Here is an 18,176-nt window from a genome sequence, read left to right on the forward strand (position 1 = left end):
CGCCCTGGGAGGCAAATGAATACCTATTTTGGCTAAAAATACCTCACATATAGCCTCCGGAGGCTATATGGAGATATTTAACCCCTGCCAGAATCCGTTAAGAGCGGGAGACGAGGCCGCCGAAAAAGGGGCGGGGCCTATCTCCTCAGCACACAGCGCCATTTTCCCTCACAGAAAGGCTGGAGGGAAGGCTCCCAGGCTCTCCCCTGCACTGCACTACAGAAACAGGGTTAAAACAGAGAGGGGGGGCACTAATTTGGCGATATGCTTATATATATATTAAGATGCTATAAGGGAAAACACTTATATAAGGTTGTCCCTATATAATTATAGCGTTTTTGGTGTGTGCTGGCAAACTCTCCCTCTGTCTCTCCAAAGGGCTAGTGGGTCCTGTCCTCTATCAGAGCATTCCCTGTGTGTGTGCTGTGTGTCGGTACGTGTGTGTCGACAGGTAGGAGGACGATGTTGGTGAGGAGGCGGAGCAATTGCCTGTAATGGTGATGTCACTCTCTAGGGAGTCGACACCGGAATGGATGGCTTATTTAGGAAATTACGTGATAATGTCAACACGCTGCAAGGTCGGTTGACGACATGAGACGGCCGACAAACAATTAGTACGGTCCAGACGTCTCAAAAACACCGTCAAGGGTTTTAAAACGCCCGTTTACTTTAGTCGGTCGACACAGACACAGACAGGGACACTGAATCCAGTGTCGACGGTGAATAAACAAACGTATTCCTTATTAGGGCCACACGTTAAAGGCAATGAAGGAGGTGTTACGTATTTCTGATACTACAAGTACCACAAAAGAGGGTATTATGTGGGATGTGAAAAAACTACCATAGTTTTTCCTGAATCAGATAAATTAAATAAAGTGTGTGATGATGCGTGGGTTCCCCCCGATAGAAAATTATGGGCGGTATACCCTTAGGGCGCGTTGGGAAACACCCTTTAAGGTGGATAAGGCGCTCACACGCTTATCAAAACAAGTGGCGGTACCGTCTATAGATAGGGCCGTCCTCAAGGACCAGCTGACAAGGCTGGAAAATATAATAAAAAGTATATACACACATACTGGTGTTATACTGCGGCCAGCGATCGCCTCAGCCTGGATGTGCAGAGCTAGGGTGGCTTGGTCGGATTCCCTGACTAAAAATATTGATACCCTTGACAGGGACAGTATTTTATTGACTATAGAGCATTTCTATATATGCGAGATGCACAGAGGGATATTTGCACTCTGGCATCATGAATAAACGCGATGTCCATAACTGCCAGAAGATGTTATGGACACGACAGTGGTCAGGTGATGCAGATTCCAAACGGCACAGTATGGCCGTATACAGGAAGAGGACTTGTTTGGGGTCGGTCCATCGGACCTGGTGGTCACGGCAACTGCTGGAAAATCCACCGTTTTTTACCCTAAGTCACATCTCTGCAGAAAAAGACACCGTCTTTTCAGCCTCAGTCCTCTCGTCCCTATAAGATCATATCTGCCCAGGGATAGAGGAAAGGGAAGAAGACTGCAGCAGGCAGCCCATTCCCAGGAACAGAAGCGTTCCACCGCGTCTGACAAGTTCTCAGCATGGCGCTGAGACCGTACAGGACCCCTGGATCCTACAAGTAGTATCCCGGGGGTACAGATGGGAATGTCGAGACGTTTCCCCTTCGCAGGCTCCTGAAGTCTGCTTTACCAAGTCTCCCTCCGACAAGGAGGTAGTATGGGAAAAAATTCACAAGCTGTATTCCCAGCAGGTGATAATTAAATTACCCCTCCTACTACAGAAAAGGGGTATTATTCCACACTATATTGTGGTACTGAAGCCAGAAGGCTAGGTGAGACTTATTCTAAAAATTTGTTTTTGAACACTTACAAAGGTTCAAATTAAGATGAAGTCACTCAGAGCAGTGATAACGAACCAGGAATAAGGGGACTATATAGTGTCCCGGGACATCAGGGATGCTTACCTCTATGTCCCAAATTTGCCCTTCTCACTAAGGGTACCTCAGGTTCGTGGTGCAGAACTGTCACTATCAGTTTCAGACGCTGCCGTTTGGATTGTCCACGGCACCCTGGGGTCTTTACCAAGGTAATGGCCGAATTGATGATTCTTCTTCGAAGAAAAGGCGTCTTAATTATCCCTTACTTGGACGATCTCCTGATAGGGGCATAGTCCAGGGAACAGTTGGAGGTCGGAGTAGCACTATCTCGGATACTGCTACAATCAGCACGGGTGGATTCTAAATATTCCAAAATCGCAGCTGATCCCGACGACACGTCTGCTGTGCCTAGGGATGATTCTGGACACAGTCCAGAAAAAGGTGTTTCTCCCGGAAGAGAAAGCCAGGGAGTTATCCGAGCAAGTCAGGAACCTCCTAAAAACAGTGCATCATTGCACAAGGGTCCTGGTAAAAATGGTGGCTTCCTACGAAGCAATTCCATTCGGCAGATTTCACGTAAGAACTTTTCAGTGGGATCTGCTGGACAAATGGTCCGGATCGCATCTTCAGATGCATCAGCGGATAACCCAATATCCAAGGACAAGGGTGTCTCTCCTGTGGTGGTTATAGAGTGCTCATCTTCTAGAGGGCAGCAGATTCGGCATTCAGGATTGGATGCTGGTAACCACGGAGCCCAGCCTGAGAGGCTGGGGAGCAGTCACACAAGGAAAAAATTTCCAGGGAGTGTGATCAAGTATGGAGACTTTTCTCCACATAAATATACTGGAGCTAAGGGTAAATTTATAATGCTCTAAGCTTAGCAAGACCTCTGCTTCAAGGTCAGCCGGTATTGATCCAGTGGGAAAAACATCACGGCAGTCGCCCACGTAAACAGACAGGGCGACACAAGAAGCAGGAGGGCAATGGCAGAAACTGCAAGGACTTTTCGCTGGGCGGAAAATCATGTGATAACACTGTCAGCAGTTTTTCATCCCGGGAATGGAAACTGGGAAGCAGACTTCCTCAGCACGACCTCCACCCGGGAGAGTGGAAACTTCATTGAGAAGTTTTTTCCACATGATTGTAAACCGTTGGGAAATACCAAAGGTGGACATGATGGCGTCCCGTCTGAACAAAAAACGGGACAGGTATTGCGCCAGGTCAAGAGACCCTCAGGCAATAGATGTGGACGTTCTGGTAACACCGTGGGTGTACCAGTCGGTGTATGTGTTCCCTCCTCTGCTTCTCATACCTAAGGTGCTGAGAATTATAAGACGTAGAGGAGTAAGAACTATACTCATGGCTCCGGATTGGCCAAGAAGGACTTGGTACCCGGAACTTCAAGAGATGCTTACAGAGGTCTTATGGCCTCTGCCGCTAAGAAGGGACTTGCTTCAGCAAGTACCATGTCTGTTCCAAGACTTACCGCAGCTGCGTTTGTCGGCATGGCGATGGAGGATCCTAAGGGAAAAAAGGCATTCCGGAAGAGGTCATTCCTACCCTGGTCAAAGCCAGAAAGGAGGTGACCGCACAACATTATCACCACGTGTGGCGAAAATATGTTGCGTGGTGTGAGGCCAGGAAGGCCCCACAAAGAAATTTCAACTCGGTCGTTTCCTGCATTTCCTGCAAACAGGAGTGTCTATGGGCCTCAAATTGGGGTCCATTAAGGTTCAAATTCGGCCCTGTAAATTTTCTTCCAGAAAGAATTGGCTTCAGTTCCTGAAGTCCAGAAGTTTGTCAAGGGAGTATTGCATATACAAACCCCTTTTTTGTGCCTCCAGTGGCACTGTGGGATCTCAACGTAGTTCTGGGATTCCTCAAATCACATTGGTTTAAAACCAGTCAAATATGTGGATTTGAAGCATCTCACATAAAAAGTGACCATGCTCTTGGCCCTGGCCTGGACCAGGCGAGTGTCAAATTGGTGGTTTTTTCTCAAAAAAGCCCATATCTGTTTGTCCATTCGGACAGGGCAGAGCTGCGGACTCGTCCCCAGTTCTCTCCCTAAGGTGGTGTCAGTGTTTCACCTGAACCAGCTTATTGTGGTGCCTTGCACCTACTAGGGACTTGGAGGACTCCAAGTTGCTAGGAGTTGTCAGGGCCCTGAAAATATGTTCCAGGACAGCTGGAGTCAGAAAATCTGACTCGCTGTTTATACTGTATGCACCCAACAAGTTGGGTGCGCCTGCTTCTAAGCAGGCGATTGCTCGTTGGATTTGTAACACAATTCAACTTGCACATTCTGAGGCAGGCCTGCCACAGTCTAAATCGGTTAAGGCCCATTCCACAAGGAAGGTGGGCTCATCTTGGGCGGCTGCCCGAGAGGTCTCGGCATTACAACTCTGCCGAGCAGCTACGTGGTCAGGGGAGAACACGTTTGTAAAATTCTACAAATTTGATATCCTGGCAAAAGAGGACCTGGAGTTCTCTCATTCGGTGCTGCAGAGTCATCCGCACTCTCCCGCCCGTTTGGGAGCTTTGGTATAATCCCCATGGTCCTTTCAGGAACCCCAGCATCCACTAGGACGATAGAGAAAATAAGAATTTACTTACCGATAATTCTATTTCTCGGAGTCCGTAGTGGATGCTGGGCGCCCATCCCAAGTGCGGATTATCTGCAATACTTGTACATAGTTACAAAAATCGGGTTATTATTGTTGTGAGCCATCTTTTCAGAGGCTCCGCTGTTATCATACTGTTAACTGGGTTTAGATCACAAGTTGTACGGTGTGATTGGTGTGGCTGGTATGAGTCTTACCCGGGATTCATAATTCCTCCCTTATTGTGTACGCTCGTCCGGGCACAGTACCTAACTGGCTTGGAGGAGGGTCATAGGGGGAGGAGCCAGTGCACACCACCTGATCCTAAAGCTTTACTTTTTGTGCCCTGTCTCCTGCGGAGCCGCTATCCCCCATGGTCCTTTCAGGAACCCCAGCATCCACTACGGACTCCGAGAAATAGAATTATCGGTAAGTAAATTCTTATTATGTGTATGTATATATATATATATATATATATATATATACACACACACATACACACACAGATACATATTTATATATTTATATACACACACATCATATCTTCCGGATTTTTCAGATCATTTCCATTTTTATTTTTTAAATAATTTTGATGAGACCCTGTGTGAATGTTAGTAGGCTGTCGGTGCACTACAATCTCCATAACGTTCCATTACTTCCTGAATATTATTAAAATATCCGATGTTAACCGCTCATTAAATAAATGTCAATGTATAGAGCCAAGAGAATATGATTGTACAGTGAGAATTACATTCAGTGAACACATTAGGAGGATTTCCAGGTAGAGTACATATTCCCTGGACAAATCTTGAAACTGAAACTGGCAGCTATGTTGTATATACAGACTTGATTTCCGAATATGTGACTGCAGTGAATTGTACCTGGTTGATTAGAGATGGCCATTAAAGCAATGGCTCCATCATTAGCTAAATTACCAGTGGCTTTTAATTCCAAGATAATGGGCTGCTCTCAGATACACTATAAAAGCGTGCTATCAGCAAACAAATGTCAGCAGTCGGAATATAAATGAGCTCCCCCTTTTCTGTTACTACTTATAAGCAGTGGGGAACCACGTAAATGTACATTAGATGAGATGTGCAGATAAATTCCAGTTGTTTCAGCATGGACATAGTTAATAGCAATTACATGTACTCCATTTCCATTCCGTCCTAATTAGCTTATACTTGCACATAATGCGGTTCTTGATAGCTGCCAGTTAAAGATTGTCTCTGTCTTCTGTAATGGCCCAGACTGTGCCCTTTTAAGAGCTGTTTTATTCCCAGTGATTGAATCCGAGTGCCTTTATCAAGGCTCATTCATGTGTTACATTCATTGACTTCACGTCTCCAAATAGGAAAGAAAAAAAAAAAGATAGAGCTGGGATTAAGCGAGACTGCCATGTTACATAGCCTAATCTCCGTTTTGTTTTTCAAACCTTTTCAGCACTGTTGCAATTGAAAGTATAATTAATAACAAGTTAAATGTAATTATAATCCTACATGGCGCTTAGTTAACATTTAAAATTGCAGTCATTTTGCTGCTGGAAAAATAGTGTTTTGTATGTTTTTTGAGGAAAGGGCCTAAAGATGTGTCCTCTTACATCCTTTCTGCAGTCACGCTAAACAGCCCTTCAAGTCACGCCATGCCGTGGCAGGACTCTGTAGCGCGAGTGTCTTTTTTTGTGTGTCTTGTGCCGTGAAAATGTGTCTTAAATGCAGCATAATAAAATAGGATGTACAGGCAGCATCTGCTGATTAAAATGATATGCAGCATGCCTATATTCTGTGTGTGACTGCGACTGTATTTGCATACAAAATGCTATGCACAGTGTTTCCTGGAAAACACTATCATTTCGGATGCAGATAGAGCCGCTATTACAAACAGAATATAGACATGCCACATATAATTTTAATCAACAGAAGCTGCTCATGTGTCCTATTGCATTACATTGTGTCTACAAAATCATAAAAATTATGCTTTGCGCTACCGGGTCACACGGCACTCACGAGTTATGTGTAACGCAACTTGTAGCACATGGAACAAAGTCCTAAGAGGACACATCTGTACTTTAGTAATATGGGAGGTCATTCCGAGTTGTTCGCTCGCAAGGCGATTTTAGCAGAGTTGCTTACGCTAAGCCGCCGCCTACTGGGAGTGAATCTTAGCATCTTAAAATTGCGAACGATGTATTTGCAATATTGCGATTACACACCTCGTAGCAGTTTCTGAGTAGCTTCAGACTTAGTCGGCATCTGCGGTCAGTTCAGTGCTTGTCGTTCCTGGTTTGACGTCACAAACACTCCCAGCGTTCGCCCAGACACTCCTCCGTTTCTCCGGCCACTCCTGCGTTTTTTCCGGAAACGGTAGCGTTTTTTCCCACACGCCCATAAAACGGCCTGTTTCCGCCCAGTAACACCCATTTCCTGTCAATCACATTATGATCGCCAGAACGATGAAAAAGCCGTGAGTAAAATTACTAAGTGCATAGCAAATTTACTTGGCGCAGTCGCAGTGCGGACATTGCGCATGCGCATTAAGTGGAAAATCGCTGCGATGCGAAGATTTTTACCGAGCGAACAACTCGGAATGAGGGCCATGGTCAATTCCCTTCTGTTCTTCATGAAGCATCCACTGTGTAACAAAGTCCAGGTGTAAAATTGTGTATCATTTCAAAAACACAGATAAAACACAGATATTGTTTAATTCTGTGATTCTTTATTTTTTTATTTTTCATTTGTTTATTTCAATATTTTTAAGTTTTTGCATTTTAATGCTTTTTTTGTTGCATATAGTATATAGATACAGTATATGTAGATACACTTATCTATGATATACCGTACTATTTCTCTAACGTCCTAGTGGATGCTGGGGACTCCGTCAGGACCATGGGGAATAGCGGCTCCGCAGGAGACAGGGCACAAAAGCAAGCTTTTAGGATCACATGGTGTGTACTGGCTCCTCCCCCTATGACCCTCCTCCAAGCCTCAGTTAGGTTTTTGTGCCCGTCCGAGCAGGGTGCAATCTAGGTGGCTCTCCTAAAGAGCTGCTTAGAAAAAGTTTTTAGGTTTTTTATTTTCAGTGAGTCCTGCTGGCAACAGGCTCACTGCATCGAGGGACTTAGGGGAGAGATTTTCAACTCACCTGCGTGCAGGATGGATTGGAGTCTTAGGCTACTGGACATAGCTCCAGAGGGAGTCGGAACACAGGTCACCCTGGGGTTCGTCCCGGAGCCACGCCGCCGATCCCCCTTACAGATGCTGAAGATCGTGGGTCCGGAAACAGGCGGCAGAAGGCTCTTCAGCCTTCATGAAGGTAGCGCACAGCACTGCAGCTGTGCGCCATTGTTGCTACACACTTCACACTGAACGGTCACGGAGGGTGCAGGGCGCTGCTGGGGGCGCCCTGGGCAGCAATAATTAATACCTTTTATGGCAAAGAATACATCACATATAGCCATTGAGGCTATATGTATGTATTTAACCCAGGCCAGATATCTCAAAACCCGGGAGAAAAGCCCGCCGGAAAGGGGGCGGGGCTTATTCTCCTCAGCACACAGCGCCATTTTCCTGCTCAGCTCCGCTGTGAGGAAGGCTCCCAGGACTCTCCCCTGCACTGCACTACAGAAACAGGGTAACAAAGAGAAGGGGGGCATATTTTGGCGATATTTATATATTTAAAGCGCATATAACAGAAACAACACCTTTTAGGGTTGTTTATATACATTTTATAGCGCTTTTGGTGTGTGCTGGCAAACTCTCCCTCTGTCTCCCCAAAGGGCTAGTGGGGTCCTGTCTTCGATAAGAGCATTCCCTGTGTGTCTGCTGTGTGTCGGTACGTGTGTGTCGACATGTATGAGGACGATGTTGGTATGGAGGCGGAGCAATTGCCGGTAATGGTGATGTCACCCCCTAGGGAGTCGACACCGGAATGGATGGCTTTAATTATGGAATTACGTGATAATGTTAGTACATTACAAAAGTCAGTTGACGAAATGAGACGGCCGGAAAACCAGTTGGTACCTGCTCAGGCGTCTCAGACACCGTCAGGGGCTGTAAAACGTCCCTTACCTCAGTCAGTCGACACAGGTACCGACACAGATGAATCTAGTGTCGACGGTGAAGAAACAAACGTATTTTCCAATAGGGCCACACGTTATATGATCACGGCAATGAAGGAGGCTTTGCAGATCTCTGATACTGCAGGTACCTCAAAAAGGGGTATTATGTGGGGGGTGAAAAAACTACCTGTAGCTTTTCCAGAATCAGAGGAATTGAATGACGTGTGTGATGAAGCGTGGGTTAACCCCGATAGAAAACTGCTAATTTCAAAGAAGTTATTGGCATTATACCCTTTCCCACCAGAGGTTAGGGCGCGCTGGGAAACACCCCCTAGGGTGGATAAAGCGCTCACACGTTTATCAAAACAAGTGGCGTTGCCGTCTCCTGATACGGCCGCCCTCAAGGATCCAGCAGATAGGAGGCTGGAAACTACACTGAAGAGTATATACACACATACTGGTGTTATACTCCGACCAGCAATAGCCTCAGCCTGGATGTGCAGTGCTGGGGTAGTGTGGTTGGATTCCCTGACTGAAAATATTGATACCCTGGATAGGGACAGTATTTTATTGACTTTAGAGCAATTAAAGGATGCGTTTCTTTATATGCGAGATGCTCAGAGGGATATTTGCACTCTGGCATCGAGAGTAAATGCGATGTCCATATCTGCCAGAAGAAGTTTATGGACGCGACAGTGGTCAGGTGATGCGGATTCCAAAAGGCATATGGAAGTATTGCCATATAAAGGAGAGGAATTATTTGGGGTCGGTCTATCGGATCTGGTGGCAACGGCAACTGCCGGCAAATCCACGTTTTTACCTCAGACTCCCTCCCAACAGAAAAAGACACCGTCTTTTCAGCCGCAGTCCTTTCGCTCCTATAAAAACAAGCGGGCAAAAGGACAGTCTTATCTGCCCCGAGGCAGAGGAAAGGGTAAGAGAGGGCAGCAAGCAGCCCCTGCCCAGGAACAGAAGCCCGCCCCGGGTTCTACAAAGCCATCAGCATGACGCTGGGGCTTTACTAGCGGACTCAGGAGCGGTGGGGGGTCGACTAAAGATTTTCAGCAATCAGTGGGCTCGCTCACAGGTGGACCCGTGGATCCTGCAGATAGTATCTCAGGGTTACATGTTGGAATTCGAAAGGTCTCCCCCTCGCCGGTTCCTAAAGTCTGCTTTACCAACGCCTCCCTTAGAAAGGGCGACGGTATTGGAAGCCATTCACAAGCTGTATTCTCAGCAGGTGATAATCAAGGTACCCCTCCTACAACAGGGAAAGGGGTATTATTCCACACTATTTGTGGTACCGAAGCCGGACGGTTCGGTAAGACCTATTCTAAATCTGAAATCCTTGAACCTGTACATACAGAAATTCAAGTTCAAGATGGAGTCACTAAGAGCAGTGATAGCGAATCTGGAAGAAGGGGACTTCATGGTGTCCCTGGACATAAAAGATGCTTATCTGCATGTCCCAATTTACCCCTCACACCAAGGGTATCTCAGGTTCGTGATACAAGACTGTCATTATCAGTTTCAAACGCTGCCGTTTGGTTTGTCCACGGCACCTCGGGTCTTTACCAAGGTAATGACCGAAATGATGGTTCTTCTACGAAGAAAAGGCGTATTAATTATCCCTTACTTGGACGATCTCCTGATAAGGGCAAGGTCCAGAGAACAGCTGGAAGTCGGGGTAGCACTAACCCAAGTAGTGCTTCAACAACACGGGTGGATTCTGAATCTTCCAAAATCTCAATTGACACCGACAACACGTCTGCTGTTCCTGGGAATGATTCTGGACACTGTTCAGAAAAAGGTGTTTCTCCCGTAGGAGAAAGCGAGGGAGTTATCCGAACTTGTCAGGAACCTCCTAAAACCAGGAAATGTGTCAGTACATCAATGCACAAGAGTCCTGGGAAAGATGGTGGCTTCTTACGAAGCAATTCCATTCGGCAGATTCCACGCACGAATATTTCAGTGGGATCTGCTGGACAAATGGTCCGGATCGCATCTGCACATGCATCAGCGGATAACACTGTCACCAAGAACAAGGTTGTCTCTCCTGTGGTGGTTGCAGAGTGCCCATCTGTTAGAGGGCCGCAGGTTCGGCATACAGGACTGGGTCCTGGTGACTACGGATGCCAGCCTACGAGGCTGGGGAGCAGTCACACAGGGAAGAAACTTCCAGGGTGTATGGTCAAACCTGGAGAAGTCTCTTCACATAAATATACTGGAGCTAAGAGCGATCTACAATGCTCTAAACATGGCGAAACCGCTGCTTCAGGGTCAGCCGGTGTTGATCCAGTCGGACAACATCACGGCAGTCGCCCACGTAAACAGACAAGGCGGCACGAGAAGCAGAAGAGCAATGACAGAAGCTGCAAGGATTCTTCGCTGGGCGGAAAATCATGTCATAGCACTGTCAGCAGTGTTCATCCCGGGAGTGGACAACTGGGAAGCAGACTTCCTCAGCAGACACGACCTTCACCCGGGAGAGTGGGGACTTCATCCGGAAGTTTTCCACATGATTGTGAACCATTGGGAAAAACCAAAGGTGGACATGATGGCGTCTCGCCTCAACAAAAAACTGGACAGATATTGCGCCAGGTCAAGAGACCCTCAGGCAATAGCTGTGGACGCTCTGGTAACACCGTGGGTGTACCAGTCGGTGTATGTGTTCCCTCCTCTGCCTCTCATACCAAAGGTACTGAGAATTATACGGAAAAGGGGAGTAAGAACAATACTAGTGGCTCCGGATTGGCCAAGAAGAACTTGGTACCCGGAACTTCAAGAGATGCTCACGGAAGATCCGTGGCCTCTACCTCTAAGAAGGGATCTGCTTCAGCAGGGACCTTGTATGTTCCAAGACTTACCGCGACTGCGTTTGACGGCATGGCGGTTGAACGCCGGATTCTAAAAGAAAAGGGCATTCCAGAGGAAGTTATTCCTACCTTGATTAAAGCTAGGAAGGAAGTGACCGCACAACATTATCACCGCATTTGGAGAAAATATGTTGCGTGGTGTGAAGCCAAGAAGGCCCCAACGGAAGAATTTCAATTGGGTCGATTCCTACATTTCCTGCAGGCAGGATTGTCTATGGGCCTAAAATTGGGGTTTATTAAAGTTCAAATTTCGGCCTTATCAATTTTCTTCCAGAAAGAATTGGCTTCAGTGCCTGAAGTACAAACTTTTGTCAAGGGTGTACTACATATACAGCCCCCAATTGTGCCTCCAGTGGCACCGTGGGATCTAAACGTAGTTTTGGATTTTCTCAAATCTCATTGGTTTGAGCCTCTCAAATCGGTAGATCTGAAGTATCTTACATGGAAAGTAACCATGCTACTGGCCCTGGCTTCAGCCAGGAGAGTTTCAGAGTTGGCGGCTTTATCGTACAAAAGCCCATATCTGATTTTCCATTCGGACAGGGCAGAACTGCGGACACGTCCTCATTTTCTCCCTAAGGTGGTTTCGGCTTTTCACTTGAACCAGCCTATTGTGGTGCCTGCGGCTACTAGCGACTTGGAGGACTCCAAGTTACTGGACGTTGTCAGAGCATTGAAAATATATATTTCAAGGACAGCTGGAGTCAGAAAATCTGACTCGTTGTTTATCTTGTATGCACCCAACAAGATGGGTGCTCCTGCGTCTAAGCAGACGATTGCTCGTTGGATCTGTAGCACAATCCAACTTGCACATTCTGTGGCAGGCCTGCCACAGCCTAAAACTGTTAAAGCCCACTCCACAAGGAAGGTGGGCTCATCTTGGGCGGCTGCCCGAGGGGTCTCGGCTTTACAACTTTGCCGAGCAGCTACGTGGTCAGGGGAGAACACGTTTGTAAAATTTTACAAATTTGATACTCTGGCTAAAGAGGACTTGGAGTTCTCTCATTCGGTGCTGCAGAGTCATCCGCACTCTCCCGCCCGTTTGGGAGCTTTGGTATAATCCCCATGGTCCTGACGGAGTCCCCAGCATCCACTAGGACGTTAGAGAAAATAAGAATTTACTTACCGATAATTCTATTTCTCATAGTCCGTAGTGGATGCTGGGCGCCCATCCCAAGTGCGGATTGTCTGCAATACTTGTACATAGTTATTGTTACAAAAATCGGGTTATTATTGTTGTGAGCCTTCTTTTTTTAGAGGCTACTTCTGTGTTATCATACTGTTAACTGGGTTCAGATCACAAGTTGTACGGTGTGATTGGTGTGGCTGGTATGAGTCTTACCCGGGATTCAAGATCCTTCCTTATTGTGTACGCTCGTCCGGGCACAGTACCTAACTGAGGCTTGGAGGAGGGTCATAGGGGGAGGAGCCAGTACACACCATGTGATCCTAAAAGCTTGCTTTTGTGCCCTGTCTCCTGCGGAGCCGCTATTCCCCATGGTCCTGACGGAGTCCCCAGCATCCACTACGGACTATGAGAAATAGAATTATCGGTAAGTAAATTCTTATTTTTCTATATTTTGGCGATTTGTTGTAATTTTCCTTGATCTTGTTCCTCAAACTGTGTTAAAGCATGTGGGATTTTTTTGTTCTTGTTTGTTTGCTTTTATACTAAACCTTCCTATTCCCACCAATTGGTCCATATTGATTAATTCTGTTTGGCCTACCATTATAATGTTACAAAGTGAAAATTAATAGTTCTACTATATGGAATGAGAAAAATAGAATGGAAATGTAAAAAGTTGATAAGTCATTTTTTTCTCAGTACTTTTTTTATGCAAATATTTAAGAGATGAATTTAATATTCACGTAGGAGCAATATTGTTACTAATTCTGGTAAAGCTTAACTCTGTAGAGAGCTATAGTTTTTTCCATATGACTCCCCCCAAATCGTCATGTGTGTATATTAATCATGTGTGATATCCCTCTCACAAGTCTACATCTTGGAGGCAGGTTTCATCTTTGGGGACTTCATGTATGGTAGTTGGGGACAGGGCCGTAACTAGGGTTGTGTGCCACCACAAGGGCTCCGCAAGGCAGGGTGTGCTGTTCTGCAGCACCTGAAAATTTTCTGTTTTAATCAGACACATGAAACTTCCTCCTCTTTAATCCCCAGAATCACCCGCTTGCCCTCATCTCCCCCTCACATCCCTAAGCACCTTCAATCACACACTCCTTTAAGGCACACATTTCAAAACACTCTCATACGTCCCATACAGTATCAACTAGCTCCATGAGTAAGGCATTTGACAACAGTATGGAAGGTCATGGGTTTGAATCCTGGGTATGACAGTATTTTGAAATGTGTGCTTTAAGTAAACGAGGATGTGAGTGAAGGTCATTGTTATATGACTGCTAAGACATGTGTGATTTAAAATAATAGATAATGTAACTAAATGACAAAGTGCTCTCAAATTGAGTGCATAAATAATTGTAAAAGAGGGTTGGTGTCCAATTCCATTTTCTTGGGAGTGTTCTGTAAGCATAGGTGTTCTATAAATGAGAATATGCTGAACAGGGCATTAAAACCAGATGTCTTGCATATGCAGTACACCATAGTGCTCTCAGTACAATTAAGCAATTGCAAAGCTTAGCGCCCTTATCAATTCTCATTAATTGTCCAGCATGTCCAGCAGATGCAATATGTTTTAACTTGTAAATTGGCCGCATCGTGCAGGGTATGCACTGCAGCAGCCAACCGACCCACATTTTCCCTCTCCCGGGGAGGAAACCAGATATTGTGGGGCAGGTTGGGTCTGGGAGACTGGCGCTCAGGATCCCGGCGGTCAGCAGAATGCTGGCAGGGAGGGCGAGCACAACAAAGTCCCTTACGGGCTCGGTGGCTCATTGCGCTCACCACAGGTTCTGTTCCCACTCAATGGGTGTCGTGGCATTCTGTCTACCGGCATTTTGATCGCTCGTGATCCCGGCGTCCGCATGGTGACCGCTGGGATCCCGTGAGCCGGTCACATGACCGCATCCATATGTGGCCATACACTGTGAGATCTCACAGTGGGTGGGATGCACTATCTTCAAAAATGCGGTCAAACCTCAGAAAATGTAATTTTGGGAGGTTTGACCGCAATTCCCATATGCATTATTTGAACTTTGTACGCTTGTCTCTGATTGGCAACACAATCTATAGATGGCATTGCATAATAGTAGACTGCAAGCTTCTTACTGCAGAATTCCCCTCCAATGTCCACTGAGACTCGCAAATGCTCATAAATCGGTAAGTCTGCTAATCGCAAAGGATAGCTCTTAATGGAAAAGCTGACCTTTCACAATTTTAACCGCAATTGTATGCATATGGTGTTACTAAATGCTGCAATTAATGCGATCAGTGACTGGATGCATCACATTCAAAGTGCGATTCTTGATGCACCCTGCCCAGCGTATGCCCATGATATCTGCTGGGTGCGAGGCGGTCAGATAGAATGTCTGCCCGTCTGACATTGTCTGTCTGTGTATGCCCAGCATTAGTTACAAGCTCTTCGTACGTAATGTGTTTGGGTTTTAATGTTTATATGTAAATTTTAAGTTTCGCAATCCATTGGGACCACAGTGCCTGTACTTATCTTTGTAGCTGGCTGTTTACTATACTGTTTTAGCAGAATGAAAATATAGATAGTGTTGTGTGTTCTATTAGGCAATATGGAATGATTTGTACAACTACAATTTATTTGGTTTGCTCTAAGTGAAATAAATATGCTTGGAATGTATTTATGCAATCAACAGAATTTCAGCCAAATAGATTTGTGATTACCCATATCAAGCACATCCATCAGACATACAATTAAGCTATAATAAGGTGGCTGGATCTCTTCAGACTCCACAATGATGGTAGTGTAGCCATGTGCAGTTATTGGTTCTCTGATCACATAGCTCCTCACCCTTTTTATGCTGTGGATGAAATGTTCCTTTCTATTTGCAGGTCCTCCATCACCAACCAAAGTAGCAAAAGTGGTGAGTATTTATCCAAGGGATTATGAGGTACAACCTTCATGTAATGAACTGTCATCTTATCCTATTTTGGTTAGCGAGTCACTGACATAAATTGCAGGGCGTTGAAGTAATAATGTATTTCTTTCTCAGTTCCAGCCCTTAAGCAAAAAGAAGTGTATTTTCCTGTTGGGTATTTTTGCTGAAGTCAGATAAGCGGCAGTGTCAAAGAATTCAGATATATTGCTGAGTTTGTAGTGTACCAAAATAACCTGCTGTAGCAATGCTTTTATGTGTACCGTTATCAAAAACATGGTTGAAAGCCATGAACTCGGTGTCAAAATATTAAAAGCATGGGGCGTTTTTGTTTTTTTGTTAGGAGACTCCTTATATGATGAAACATGCCAAGAGGCAGCGTTTTCTGTTTTCATTCCATATGTATCCAGTACATCAGCAGTATAATACATGCATATTCACAGACTCCTACCATTGGAGATACTCACCTCCAGGGTCTCCTTAAGGGTTTCTGGATGATAGATCGAGACTGTATTGGTCAATGCCATATGGTCGACGGGTACTAAAGGTCGACTGGTAAAAGATTGACAGGTTCAAAAGGTCAACATGAGAACGTTCGACATGTTTGATTGTGTTTTGGGTTATTCACATGTTTACTTAATATTTGCTTGATTAACTATACACGTGGACATCTATTGGGAGTAGCAACCTGTCCAAAGCATAGCGTGCGTACACGCTTGTACTGATGGTGGTCACATAACATGAAAGATACAAAATGTGACACAAAAAAAACTAAAAAGAAAAAAAAATGTGTTGACCATATGTGTCGATTGTTATGTCAACCTTTTGACCCTGTTGGCCTTAAGTACTGTCGATGATTTGTACATGTTGACCATTTGGTGTCAACCTATTGACTGTCGACCATAACATAGTCTATCTATTATACCACACCCCTCCTTGAGTCCTCTTCATTTTACACGTGAGACACAATGGGCATACTGCTGAACAGTCCAATTTTAGCGGGACTGTCTCTTTGAGAGCTTTGTCCCGATCCTCACTGTGACCATCAGGACTGAAATGTTCTGATCGTCGAGTAGTTTGCAGGTATGTGCAGGAGTGAAAGGGAGGTAGGAGGGCCTTTTTGGAGATATAATAAGGGTCAGTGCTTGGTCGCGACCTCTCTTTGATGCAGCCTTGCCACTACATCGTGTCCACACCCAATCTGCACACCTTCCCCTGCAGTGGGTAGTTCAGGGAATTTAAAGGAAGAACTATAAATGCGTGATTTTGTTAAGAATTTCCCCAAATCGCCATGACTAAATTTAACTCCCCATACATTTGTCTATGTTTGGGGAATCAGCCAATCAAAAGCTGTCATTTGTGATTGGCTGAGCAGGTACTGACCTTCAGCCCCAAAGAAATCAATGACATAGCGGCAAAGCAATGAAATGCAATTGTGGAACTGTTCCAGCATTCCCTGGCAGATAGGGATAGGAATTCCCAACTTGTCGGAAAACACGTGGATCGGCGGAATAGCCAACTCCCACCGCCAGCCGCCGATCTCTGCTTCCCCCGCGGCCTGCAGGCACCTCTTTCCCTGCAGCGCCTCCCCAGACATATGCCCCCGCAGCCAGCTCCGGCCGCCGATCTGTGCTCCCCACGCTGCCCAGCTTACCCCCGCCACCGTCCCACTCAAGGCCGCCGCCATCTGCGCTCCTGGCCGCTGCTGTCAGCGCATCCACAGCCGCTGACAGCAGCGGCAGGACAGGACCCTGTGTGAGGCCAAATCCGACAGTCGGATTTGGCCGACCATTGAATAGGGGTTGTCGGATCCATTCCGACAACTGCATGTCGGAATGGACCCGACTCTTATTGAATATACCCCATAGTAGCATAACGGTATTAAGTTGTTTATTTATTCTCTACATAAAAAATATTAAAAACAAAATTAATGAATTTATTTATTCTTATACATGTATATGTGTGTGTGTGTGTGTGTGTGTGTGTGTGTGTGTGTGTGTGTGTGTGTGTGTGTGTGTGTGTATATATATATATATATATATATATACAGGTTGAGTATCCCTTATCCAAAATGCTTGGGACCAGCAGTATTTTGGATATGGGATTTTTCCGTATTTTGGAATAATTGCATACCATAATGAGATATCATAGTGATGTTACCTAAATCTAAGCACAGAATGCATTTATGTTACATATACACCTTATACACACAGCCTGAAGGTTATTTTAGCCAATATTTTTTATAACTTTGTGCATTAAACAAAGTGTATGTACATTCACACAATTAATTTATGTTTCATATACACCTTATACACACAGCCCGAAGGTCATTTAATACAATATTTTTAATAACTGTGTGTATTAAACAAAGTTTGTGTACATTGAGCCATCAAAAAACAAAGGTTTCACTATCTCACTGTCACTCAAAAAAGTCTGTATTTCGGAATATTCCGTATTTCGGAATATTTGGATATGGGATACTCAACCTGTATATATATAATATGTAAATGTAATCAATGGAAGGACTGGCACTCCAAGTGTTTCCAAATAGATACAATGCCCAGGTGCCGGATATATGGAGATTATACCAGAGGTAGGAGAACACGGCACTCATGGGACTTCATAACAAGCAGCAAGCTGGTTCAAAGGAAGGCTGACAGCGCAGCATGATGTGTCAACGTTTAATTTATTGGCTAAATTTCTATCAGGAAGTTTTTAAG

At 45.3% G+C, this 18,176-nt stretch overlaps 1 protein-coding gene across 3 annotated transcripts in view; it reads left to right on the forward strand.

The window, feature by feature from the left end:
* MAGI3 (membrane associated guanylate kinase, WW and PDZ domain containing 3) overlaps positions 1-18,176 on the forward strand; it is a 676,662-nt gene that overhangs the window by 445,587 nt on the left and 212,899 nt on the right. For all 3 annotated transcript variants that reach the window (XM_063955402.1, XM_063955400.1, XM_063955401.1), the window contains one exon: positions 15,413-15,444. In XM_063955402.1, coding sequence (XP_063811472.1) covers positions 15,413-15,444 — 32 coding nt within the window. The remainder of the gene's footprint in view (positions 1-15,412; positions 15,445-18,176) is intronic.

This window comes from Pseudophryne corroboree, chromosome 2, assembly GCF_028390025.1.
Source record: "Pseudophryne corroboree isolate aPseCor3 chromosome 2, aPseCor3.hap2, whole genome shotgun sequence".
Classification (NCBI taxonomy): domain Eukaryota; kingdom Metazoa; phylum Chordata; class Amphibia; order Anura; family Myobatrachidae; genus Pseudophryne; species Pseudophryne corroboree.